This window comes from Musca domestica, unplaced genomic scaffold (assembly GCF_030504385.1).
Source record: "Musca domestica strain aabys unplaced genomic scaffold, Musca_domestica.polishedcontigs.V.1.1 33, whole genome shotgun sequence".
Taxonomy (NCBI): domain Eukaryota; kingdom Metazoa; phylum Arthropoda; class Insecta; order Diptera; family Muscidae; genus Musca; species Musca domestica.
In genome coordinates, this window is record NW_026712312.1 from 10,764,086 (window position 1) to 10,777,491 (window position 13,406).

General features: G+C 27.8%; 1 protein-coding gene across 9 annotated transcripts in view; it reads left to right on the forward strand.

Moving 5' to 3' along the window:
* The window catches only part of LOC101887483 (peripheral plasma membrane protein CASK), a 94,455-nt gene that overhangs the window by 7,127 nt on the left and 73,922 nt on the right, over positions 1–13,406 (forward strand). For 4 of the 9 annotated variants that reach the window (XM_020038957.2, XM_011296497.3, XM_011296515.3 and 1 more), the window contains 7 exons: positions 66–192; positions 257–334; positions 397–754; positions 815–937; positions 997–1,150; positions 3,270–3,448; positions 3,508–3,669. In XM_020038957.2, the coding sequence (XP_019894516.1) occupies positions 66–192; positions 257–334; positions 397–754; positions 815–937; positions 997–1,150; positions 3,270–3,448; positions 3,508–3,669 (1,181 nt within the window). The remainder of the gene's footprint in view (positions 1–65; positions 193–256; positions 335–396; positions 755–814; positions 938–996; positions 1,151–3,269; positions 3,449–3,507; positions 3,670–13,406) is intronic. The other 5 variants (XM_059125463.1, XM_005176015.4, XM_011296524.3 and 2 more) reach the window with 3 other exon arrangements.

A 13,406-nucleotide genomic window follows, 5' to 3' on the forward strand; every position in this document is an offset into this window, starting at 1 on the left:
AGTCAAAATTCTTTGAGAACTCTATTAATACCCTACTTGTTAAGAGCTTATTAATTTACATAAAGAACGGAACGTATTTGTTGCAGACCTCAAACGGGAAGCCACAATATGTCACATGTTAAAACATCCGCACATAGTGGAATTGCTGGAAACGTACAGTTCCGAGGGAATGCTGTATATGGTATTCGAATTGTGAGTGCCATCGGCCGTAAGTAAACGAATGACGTTTAATTTTATCACTGATTCTTATTTTTAGTATGGAAGGATCAGACCTATGTTTCGAAGTGGTTCGAAGGGCTGTGGCCGGATTTGTTTACAGCGAAGCGGTTGCTTGGTAAGTAATGTTTTGTTGTATGAAGCCATTTACGAATTACGTACGTTCATTCACAATTGTAGTCATTATATGCGCCAAATATTGGAGGCGTTACGCTATTGCCATGAAAATGATATTCTACATAGGGATGTGCGGCCAGCATGTGCGCTGTTGGCGACAGTCGATAATTCAGCACCCGTAAAACTTGGAGGTTTTGGGTCTGCTATTCAATTGCCCGGTGGGCGAGAAGCTTTAGAGACACAAGGTCGGGTCGGATGTCCACATTATATGTCCCCCGAGGTTGTAACAAGACGATTGTATGGGAAAGGATGCGACGTTTGGGGTGCAGGTGTCATGCTGCATGTTTTGCTATCGGGCCGTCTCCCCTTCTTAGGTTCTGGAGTACGATTGCAAAATTCCATAGCACGGGGAAGATTATCGGTAAGTAATTTTTATTGAAATAATTTCGTAGCTAACTGTTACACCACGCACTTTGTTTAGTTTGAGGCTCCTGAATGGAAGTCAATTTCCGCCTCCGCCAAAGATTTAGTTTCCAAAATGTTAGCCGCTAATCCTCATCACAGACTGTCGATAACGCAAGTTCTTGAACATCCTTGGATACGAGTGAGTTGTTTTTTTTGTTTGTTTGTTCATAGAAAGTATAATAATATATTTCATCGTAGGACAGAGACAAACTTCAACGACAACATTTAGCAGACACCGTTGAGGAACTAAAGCGTTACAATGCCCGCCGTAAACTCAAAGGAGCAGTGCAAGCCATTGCCGGAGGTACATCGTTGGATCCCATTTTCGGCTCAGATGCCGATTCCAGTAAGCGTGCGTTAATTATCTTTGATGATTTTGTAATTTTATCTATTTGGCAAAGTTTAACAAACTCCTCTTCATACTTATGGATGTGGTTAGTCTCTGCTATAACATCTAGATGTTTGTTGAAGTTTATTACTTAGTTTTTCTATTCTCTTGGTCACATTGAGTAGAGTATTCTTGGACATTTTCCTATCGTATAATCTTCACTTATTATTACTTATCGACAAACTACACCTCTCTTCGGTTATCGCAGTGACATACATTCTTGCAAATTCTGGAGCAGGATATTATTTTGAAGTTTGGTCTTATTTACAAAAATATCCTGCTTCTACCGTCGGTTTATTAGCGAAATCACATTATGACAAATGAATGTATAGGCAAGATAATAATCGTTTTTTTTTCTCCTAACACATTTTTTTTCTAAATTTTTCGATACCCTCATTTACTCATAATATAGTAAGTAAAGAAATAAAACAAGTAAAAAGGCAGCTAAGTTCAACCGGGCCGTAACTTTAATACGCTCCACCATATGGAAGGAACTTGAAAAATTAAAAAAAATCCGTCGAAAAATTTCGCATAATTGAAAACGTTGCCCTGCATAGGTTATTTTTTGTCATAGGCTGTAGTGCCGATTCCGAACTTCAAATAAGAAATTTGAAACTATTCCGCTGATTAATACTATTGTCTTCAAAATACCGAACAAAGGAAGGCACCGTTATATGTTTGCTATACGAGACGAAAATATAAGAACTCACATCACATATGGTACAGGGAATACACAATTGGTACATTTTCTCCAAAGTCATTTGAAATTTGAAAGTTCTGGGTTTTTGTCGAAATCTGCAGCATTTAATTTTTCAGATTTTGAGCTTTACGCAGAAAGAGGTTTGGGTTGTGTCTGAGATATTCTCCCCAGGAGCTATTTAAAAACAACTCCTATGACAAACAAGTTTTTTTAAAACCAAGTACCATAGAACAGAAACCAAAGAAACGAACTTAAGTTTGTGATGAACGTATTTATTTATGGAAGCTCAATGATATCGAACTATGTTTTGTGTTGGTAGGATGGTTGCCTGTAAAAACTGCATAGGTTACATTTAGAGTGCTACACTTTCCTTTTTAAATAATGGCATAATTCGCTCAAAAATTAGGGTTTAAGTTTATTAATTAACTTTTATGTGCACTAGGCGAATACTGAAATCGACTTCAGTTTAAGTTTAAATCGCTTGTCAAGAGTATAATTTTAATTTTCAAGAATATAATTTCCTTCTGATCTAGTCGAGTTCTAGCAACAACCACAAATTTAATACATTCTCTACATCATGCCGCGTGCAAGGAGATGTTGTAAATGATGTTGGCTCAATATTTACTGCAATGGACAAAGCATCCCCTTACTGACTTCTACGATTTATTAGAAGATAGCAGTAAAACTTAGCTGGTTTAACACTGTTGGATTATAAGTGTCAAATTCGAACTGACGTTTTGTGTGTGTTTATTTCATTTTTGATATACAAAAAGTATACACTTTTTTATAAAATTTCATTGCAGCGCAATGTGAAGAATCTTTTTCCTAATAAAAGAACAAAACGCCAACGCCGACTGGGTGAAAACTTTTGTCGCGGTAAAAAGCGACCCCGCATTTGTTACTAAAGTCGCATTGATTATGTTTTCTAAATTTAGAAAAGGTATACACTACCCTGCGTACGAAAACGAACGAAACGCTTCGAACTACAAACAAAAGAAAACCTCAAACATTTCACTGTCAGAAGTACACAAACAATACGATTTCCTTAATGTACATCGGCTGTGAGTTGCTGATTTACGATTCGACTCCTATACGATTTCCTTAATGTAATTCGGCTGTGAGTTGCTGAGTTGCATCGTTTGCGAAGAATCGCTATGAATCGTTTCCAAATGTTTTCTGTGGAAAATGAGGACTGGTACAATTAGAGGTGGATTTAATAACCCAATTTTTTGAGATTTGCGTATTTGAAATCGGAATAATTTATTGTAAATTATTTGTTTGGTTTAGATTTTTGGACATATAACCCAAACATACATATACATATATCACTAACAAAAACAAATGTTTGTTTTTACCTTCTAATAATTCTAACACTAATTCCAGTGCCCGTTGCTTCCGCATCCGATATGCTTAGTGAGTGGGCTGACGAAGAGGCGGGTATCGAAGCTGTGCAACGAATTTTAGATTGTCTGGATGATATATATGCGCTACAAGATGCGCATGTTGATCCTGATGTACTACGTGATATGCTTAGAGATAGTCGTCTGCACCAGTTTTTACACGTGAGTTATTAATGGGAAAATTTGTTAAACTATTATCTTATTGCGACCGATTCTTGCAGTTGTTTGATCGCATTAGTTCGACGGTAATGTCCCCGAATCGGGCACCACCTGGAGATGCGGTGGCCCGCAGTCGGGACGTTATAGAGCTGTTATCTTCAACGGGTGGCAGTAAATACGTAAAAGACGAGTTGATGCAGTTAATAGCGGCACCACATTTACAGGTAAGTGATAATTTATGTCGAACCACCTTCTCCCAAAATCAACAAAACCAGGAGGCAATGATTCTTTTTAATGTATAACACCTGTTACTAATTGTAATGAGGAATCTTTACGAGAATTATACTTTTAAACAAATCAATTACCCAAGTATAAATATTGTTAATATCATTAACGTATAAGAAATATGTAATTGAATTTAAAGTTTAAAATAACTTAAAAGATTTTTTTGAAAAACTTGACAGATAACAAGTAGAGAGAAGAAAAACAAACCGAATTTATGTATTAATAGTAAATGAAAATAGTAATAGTAAAATAACATGATTGCAGGAGCAATCATCTAAAACTTATTGGACTAATTGACTGCCGAATTATACATAACATTGTGGTTGAGATGTAGAAGGTGTGAATATGAGAAACAATTGCATGATTTCAGCACATGAGCATTACATACTGTATCTCATATCGATCTTTTCAGTGCATTGTTTAGCGCAAACTGTTTTACCCAATCAACATATGTCATTAGCTCACTTAATTTTTCAACACTCGAAACAACGACAAAAGATCGAAATAAACATGATGAATAGGTCTTATTCATTTGTTATATTGTGTAGTATGATCACGCTGGCTGTATGAGTAGCAGAGTGCATAATACTCCTCAATATATTCTTACTATATTAGTCGATCCTAGGCCTCATTTCTGGAAAACAATAATAATAGCATCCATCACAATTTCGCAATAACTGAATTACAAATAATTATTGGCCGATGATGTTTGCTTTTCATTGATTGCTCTACATGACATATGTATATAAAGCACTTGCGACAAGCTAAATCGTCATTCAACATCTTCTCTGACATCAAGTGCCTTGTAGTACAAATTTATTGATGGAAATTGGTAGAAAAAGTATCAAATGAGGTAGTATTAACGTAAAAATAGTTAATTAATCGTTACAATGGCCAATATACACATACAGGCATGTCACAAGATCGTATCAAAAAGGGTTTGAATCCGTAATTCAAAATCGTTCGTGTTTGTTTTAGCTTCTTCAGATTTCGTACGACTTGGTGAAGTACGAATTCAGTGTAAATATGGCAGCATTATATATTCAATATGGTAAAATTAGGGAAATGAAAGAACGAATAAATGAGGAATCAAAACAAAACACATGATGGAGAGACATAGCAGAAGTGTAAATATTCTGTTTAAAAGAGTTTTCTGTGCAAAAAGAAACATTGTAATTCATTCCTCAATTTCACTGAGCACATATATGTTGAAAGGGCCACCACCAGTTTTTGCATTTTCCTTTTTATTGTGACACAATTTTTTTAACATATACTCTCCAGTCTGATTATGTTTTTTTCCACCCATTGCAATCTTTGGTGGGTGGTCAACCACTCGATCACCTTCGATATAGCTCCTCGCTAGGTCCTGGTGGCTCTCCATAAAATTCATAACATGTTTCTAGTGCCTGCCCCTAAAATATTAAATAATGATTAGTTTATTGAACAGCATTTCACAATAGATATTTCAAATGTTTAAAGATAAATTCATTCCACAATACATACCTCAAATATTTAAAATTTGAATGTTCTTTTTGTTGTTTTTTCTCTTTGCTTCAGTTTATTATTCGTAATACCACATTGTTTGGTTTTCACAGATGGATAATTTTTGTTTGAAGAAAAAAATGGTTTTCAAGGAAAAAATGATGTGGCAAGAATTGGCCTCGTCAATTGAGAATCCATTAAAATTTGTTAATTATTTTAAATAAAGAAATACATTTATTTATATAAAATTATTCAATATTTAAATAAAATAATAAAATGTAAATTTTATTGTGTATTTGAGACGACATTTTTATTACTTAAAAGTGTTTTGAAGTCACAAGTTTCCATAAAAATATAGTTTCATTTGCAAAAACAAAAGTGGTTTGAAATCGAAACATTTTTGCGTTTTACATTTTCTGAAGGACCTAAATACGAAATTAGAATCTCTTCCGTACCGAATTCGTTCCTGTGACATGCCGTATACTGTTAGAGACATATGTAAATCTTATTTTTCTACATTTATGTTAAGCATTTGTATAACATACTTTAAGGCGATACACACGATTTGTTTATCTGAAAGAAACACCTTTTATCATAGTATATATTAATTATTCATAGTATAGGTGTAATAGAGGTGTATATTATATCACAATGAACAGTATAATTTTTATAAATAATGTCGTTTCGTTTAAAATTTGCTAGACACGCTTAATTGTCTGCCACAAATATGTTAAATATGAAAACTTCACTTTACATATGACTATAACACATGTGGAGACTGGTCTTAACGAAATTTCAATACCATTGTCTGGTGTGTTAAACTACGTTAGCCGTTAAGATTTTGTTGAAACGTCATTTATTTCATAACCGTTATTTTGTAGATTCTTTGATTGGTCGGCGTAAACAGAATGTCGATATATTCTACATTTTCCATTATAAACATACAATTTTAACGTGGTTCTGTTCAAAAGCATACCACTCTTCCCATCCATCCTTAACTTCTACCGTTTTCTTTCTGTCGGCTACTTAAATCCAAAAATTCTGTCAGAAAAGGAAATTGGTACAAAAGCCAAGCCAAACGAACGAATGGAAAAAAGTTTTAACAAAAATTGGCTATATGTAAATTGAAAATATACCTAAATATTTGGAAAGACCTCCTTTCCGAATTTTCATTCATTTGTTTTTACACGGGCGTGACCCAAAAAATATCTAATTTATTTTCGGAATTGGCATGGCATTTTTACTGCAGCATATGTTTTATGTTATGTCATTGTCACATAATAATAATAATAATAACAATAATAATAATAATAATAATAATAATAATAATAATAATATCAATCGTGGGCAAAGTCGATGCAAGTGGACGGAAAATATTATTTATTATTATTACATATTTTTGGTCGATGCAAGTGGACGGAAAATATTATTTATTATTATTACATATTTTTGGGTATAATAATAATAATAATAATAATAATAATAATAATAATAATAATAATAATAATAATAGTAATAATAATAATAATAATATAATAATAATAATAATAATAATAATAATAATAATAATACTAATAATAATAATATAATAATAATAATAATATAATAATATAATAATAATAATATAATAATAATAATAATAATAATAATAATAATAATAATAATAATAATAATAATAATAATAATAATATAATAATAATAATAATAATAATAATAATAATAATAATAATAATAATAATAATAATAATAATAATAATAATAATAATAATAATAATAATATAATAATAATAATAATAATAATAATAATATAATAATAATAATAATAATAATAATAATAATAATAATAATAATAATAATAATAATAATAATAATAATAATAATAATAATAATAATAATAATAATAATAATAATAATAATAATAATAATAATAATAATAATAATAATATAATAATAATAATAATAATAATAATAATAATAATAATAATATAATAATAATAATATAATAATAATAATAATAATAATAATAATAATAATAGTAATAATATAATAATAATAATAATAATAATAATAATAATAATAATAATAATAATAATAATAATATAATAATAATAATAATAATAATAATAATAATACTAATAATACTAATAATAATAATAATAATAATAATAATAATAATAATAATAATAATAATAATAATAATAATAATAATAATAATAATAATAATAATAATAATAATAATAATAATAATAATAATAATAATCGTCATTCAACATCTTCTCTGACATCAAGTGCCTTGTAGTACAAATTTATTGATGGAAATTGGTAGAAAAAGTATCAAATGAGGTAGTATTCACGTAAAAATAGTTAATTAATCGTTACAATGGCCAATATACACATACAGGCATGTCACAAGATCGTATCAAAAAGGGTATGAATCCGTAATTCAAAATCGTTCGTGTTTGTTTTAGCTTCTTCAGATTTCGTACGACTTGGTGAAGTACGAATTCAGTGTAAATATGGCAGCATTATATATTCAATATGGTAAAATTAGGGAAATGAAAGAACGAATAAATGAGGAATCAAAACAAAACACATGATGGAGAGACATAGCAGAAGTGTAAATATTCTGTTTAAAAGAGTTTTCTGTGCAAAAAGAAACATTGTAATTCATTCCTCAATTTCACTGAGCACATATATGTTGAAAGGGCCACCACCAGTTTTTGCATTTTCCTTTTTATTGTGACACAATTTTTTTAACATATACTCTCCAGTCTGATTATGTTTTTTTCCACCCATTGCAATCTTTGGTGGGTGGTCAACCACTCGATCACCTTCGATATAGCTCCTCGCTAGGTCCTGGTGGCTCTCCATAAAATTCATAACATGTTTCTAGTGCCTGCCCCTAAAATATTAAATAATGATTAGTTTATTGAACAGCATTTCACAATAGATATTTCAAATGTTTAAAGATAAATTCATTCCACAATACATACCTCAAATATTTAAAATTTGAATGTTCTTTTTGTTGTTTTTTCTCTTTGCTTCAGTTTATTATTCGTAATACCACATTGTTTGGTTTTCACAGATGGATAATTTTTGTTTGAAGAAAAAAATGGTTTTCAAGGAAAAAATGATGTGGCAAGAATTGGCCTCGTCAATTGAGAATCCATTAAAATTTGTTAATTATTTTAAATAAAGAAATACATTTATTTATATAAAATTATTCAATATTTAAATAAAATAATAAAATGTAAATTTTATTGTGTATTTGAGACGACATTTTTATTACTTAAAAGTGTTTTGAAGTCACAAGTTTCCATAAAAATATAGTTTCATTTGCAAAAACAAAAGTGGTTTGAAATCGAAACATTTTTGCGTTTTACATTTTCTGAAGGACCTAAATACGAAATTAGAATCTCTTCCGTACCGAATTCGTTCCTGTGACATGCCGTATACTGTTAGAGACATATGTAAATCTTATTTTTCTACATTTATGTTAAGCATTTGTATAACATACTTTAAGGCGATACACACGATTTGTTTATCTGAAAGAAACACCTTTTATCATAGTATATATTAATTATTCATAGTATAGGTGTAATAGAGGTGTATATTATATCACAATGAACAGTATAATTTTTATAAATAATGTCGTTTCGTTTAAAATTTGCTAGACACGCTTAATTGTCTGCCACAAATATGTTAAATATGAAAACTTCACTTTACATATGACTATAACACATGTGGAGACTGGTCTTAACGAAATTTCAATACCATTGTCTGGTGTGTTAAACTACGTTAGCCGTTAAGATTTTGTTGAAACGTCATTTATTTCATAACCGTTATTTTGTAGATTCTTTGATTGGTCGGCGTAAACAGAATGTCGATATATTCTACATTTTCCATTATAAACATACAATTTTAACGTGGTTCTGTTCAAAAGCATACCACTCTTCCCATCCATCCTTAACTTCTACCGTTTTCTTTCTGTCGGCTACTTAAATCCAAAAATTCTGTCAGAAAAGGAAATTGGTACAAAAGCCAAGCCAAACGAACGAATGGAAAAAAGTTTTAACAAAAATTGGCTATATGTAAATTGAAAATATACCTAAATATTTGGAAAGACCTCCTTTCCGAATTTTCATTCATTTGTTTTTACACGGGCGTGACCCAAAAAATATCTAATTTATTTTCGGAATTGGCATGGCATTTTTACTGCAGCATATGTTTTATGTTATGTCATTGTCACATAATAATAATAATAACAATAATAATAATAATAATAATAATATCAATCGTGGGCAAAGTCGATGCAAGTGGACGGAAAATATTATTTATTATTATTACATATTTTTGGTCGATGCAAGTGGACGGAAAATATTATTTATTATTATTACATATTTTTGGGTATAATAATAATAATAATAATAATAATAATAATAATAATAATAATAATAATAATAATAATAATAATAATAATAATAATAATAATAATAATAATAATAATAATAATAATAATACTAATACTAATAATAATAATAATAATAATAATAATAATAATAATAATAATAATAATATAATAATAATAATAATAATAATAATAATAATAATAATAATAATAATAATAATAATAAAATAATAATAATAATAATAATAATAATAATAATAATAATAATAATAATAATAATAATAATAATAATAATAATAATAATAATAATAATAATAATAATAATAATAATAACAATAATAATAATAATAATAATAATAATAATAATAATAATAATAATAATATAATAATAATAATAATAATAATAATAATAATAATAATAATAATATAATAATAATAATAATAATAATAATAATAATAATATAATAATAATAATAATAATAATAATAATAATAATAATAATAATAATAATAATAATAATAATAATAATAATAATAATAATAATAATAATAAAATAATAATAATAATAATAATAATAATAATAATAATAATAATAATAATAATAATAATAATAATAATAATAATAATAATAATAATAATAATAATAATAATAATAATAATAATAATAATAATAATAGTAATAATAGTAATAATAATAATAATAATAATAATAATAATAATAATAATAATAATAATAATAATAATAATAATAATAATAATAATAATAATACTAATAATACTAATAATAATAATAATAATCATAATAATAATAATAATAATAATAATAATAATAATAATAATAATAATAATAATAATAATAATAATAATAATAATAATAATAATAATAATAATAATCGTCATTCAACATCTTCTCTGACATCAAGTGCCTTGTAGTACAATTTATTGATGGAAATTGGTAGAAAAAGTATCAAATGAGGTAGTATTTACGTAAAATAGTTAATTAATCGTTACAATGGCCAATATACACATACAGGCATGTCACAAGATCGTATCAAAAAGGGTATGAATCCGTAATTCAAATCGTTCGTGTTTGTTTTAGCTTCTTCAGATTTCGTACGACTTGGTGAAGTACGAATTCAGTGTAAATATGGCAGCATTATATATTCAATATGGTAAAATTAGGGAAATGAAAGAACGAATAAATGAGGAATCAAAACAAAACACATGATGGAGAGACATAGCAGAAGTGTAATATTCTGTTTAAAAGAGTTTTCTGTGCAAAAAGAAACATTGTAATTCATTCCTCAATTTCACTGAGCACATATATGTTGAAAGGGCCACCACCAGTTTTTGCATTTTCCTTTTTATTGTGACACAATTTTTTTAACATATACTCTCCAGTCTGATTATGTTTTTTTCCACCCATTGCAATCTTTGGTGGGTGGTCAACCACTCGATCACCTTCGATATAATAATAATAATAATAATAATAATAATAATAATAATAATAATAATAATAATAATAATAATAATAATAATAATAATAATAATAATAATAATAATAATAATAATAATAATAATAATAATAATAATAATAATAATAATAATAATAATAATATAATAATAATAATAATAATAATAATAATAATAATAATAATAATAATAATAATAATAATAATAATAATAATAATAATAATAATAATAATAATAATAATAATAATAATAATAATAATAATAATAATAATATAATAATAATAATAATAATAATAATAATAATAATAATAATAATAATAATAATAATAATAATTAATAATAATAATAATAATATAATAATAATAATAATAATAATAATAATATAATAATAATAATAATAATAATAATAATAATAATAATACTAATAATAATAATAATAATAATAATAATAATAATAATAATAATAATAATAATAATAATAATACTAATAATAATAATAATAATAATAATAATAATAATAATAATAATAATAATAATAATAATAATAATAATAATAATAATAATAATAATATAATAATAATAATAATAATAATAATAATAATAATAATAATAATAATAATAATAATAATAATAATAATAATAATAATAATAATAATAATAATAATAATAATAATAATAATAATAATAATAATAATAATAATAATAATAATAATAGTAATAGTAATAGTAATAGTAATAGTAATAATAATAATAATAATAATAATAATAGTAATAATAATAATAATAATAATAATAATAATAATAATAATAATAATAATAATAATCACAACAACAGAATCGGATATTAACTTAGTGTTTTTTGAGCTTCATGGATATTCAAAATTTTGTTGTGGACGTACAAGAAGGAGTGGTCCGATTATCCCATCTTCACAACATCTTAGTACAAATAGTGCTATGTGTGAAGTATACAGAGAACCCGTTTTATAAACGTTTTGGTTATTCAAAATTGTGACCCTTTGACCAGAAGCAATGGTCCGATCTCTACCGTTTTTATAACAGATCCTGTGTTGATGGAAATATTCAGATGTGCCGAGTCTAAATAGAATCGGATATTAATTTTGGGTTTTATAAGCTTAATGGATATTCAAAATTTCGACATTTTTTGAGGAGGTACCAGAAAGAGTGGACCGATATACTCTATCTTAACACCAAACCTTGGGCTAATGAAATTATTGAGATGTGTGAAACTTGAAGAAAACCGGACTCTTATATCACATTTTATAAGAGTTATAACACACAGACGGACGGACATCGTTAGATCGACTCCAAATGTACTGAAACGGAATTGGTGCAAAGAGACCTAGGGTCTAAAACAGTTATTTCGACTAGGCCCGTTTTGGCCGTATCAAATGTTATATACCCTCTCTAGTCACATGACTCAGGGTATAATAACACTTGAGAAAACATTTAATTGCACCGAATTGCTGTCAAATGTTTGCTACCACCATCGACCCAGTGGATATGGCAGCCGACAAATTGGGCAATATGTTGGCAAAGCCCTGGTGGTACTTAGTTGCCGTTAACAATTCCTCTTTTAGGGTTTCTTTGGCCTTTCAAAATATACACTCTACAGAAGCTTCCGGCCAGTGCATAGGATGGAGCGGAGTAAATATTGCGCAAAACCAATAAAACATAATTTCCCCCTTGCGGGTTGCCCTACATGCAGAGTCACAGGTTCTCCATTCATCAATATTAAATACTCGTAGAAGTAGTCGGTTGGTGTCGTCGCACATCGCGGGATGCTGTAGAAACGCCCAGAACAAAAATGGAATCAACATTCCAACATAATAAGGCATGAATTTATTGTTTCAATGAATGACACGTTAACCAGCCTCATCGGAGGCAGCAGCTTTGAAATAACATCGGTGACCGGGACAGAGAAATTATCCTTTAGCCAAAAAAGACAAATGGGTGTTGAGGGAGAGGGGGAGTGTAGTAGTGGTAGTGGTGGATGGTTTGAGAAGACACTACGGGTGTATGAATGTCATGTGCATGTGTATGTCGTTTGTTTATCTATTAAGCCCTTTGCTACACAAAACAAACATGCTAACTCAAGACGGAGAAGCATCTCCTTTATGTGGGCAATAGGAACATACCTATGTATGTACGGCCAGTTCCTGTGCCAAGTATTCGAATGAATGTGTCCGTGCGTGTTCTAACGATACACCTACGGCTCAGAAACCCCACTCATACGACACAAAAAAAAAACTTTCCATTTACTTTTGTTAAATATTTGGTTAACAATAGAGCAAG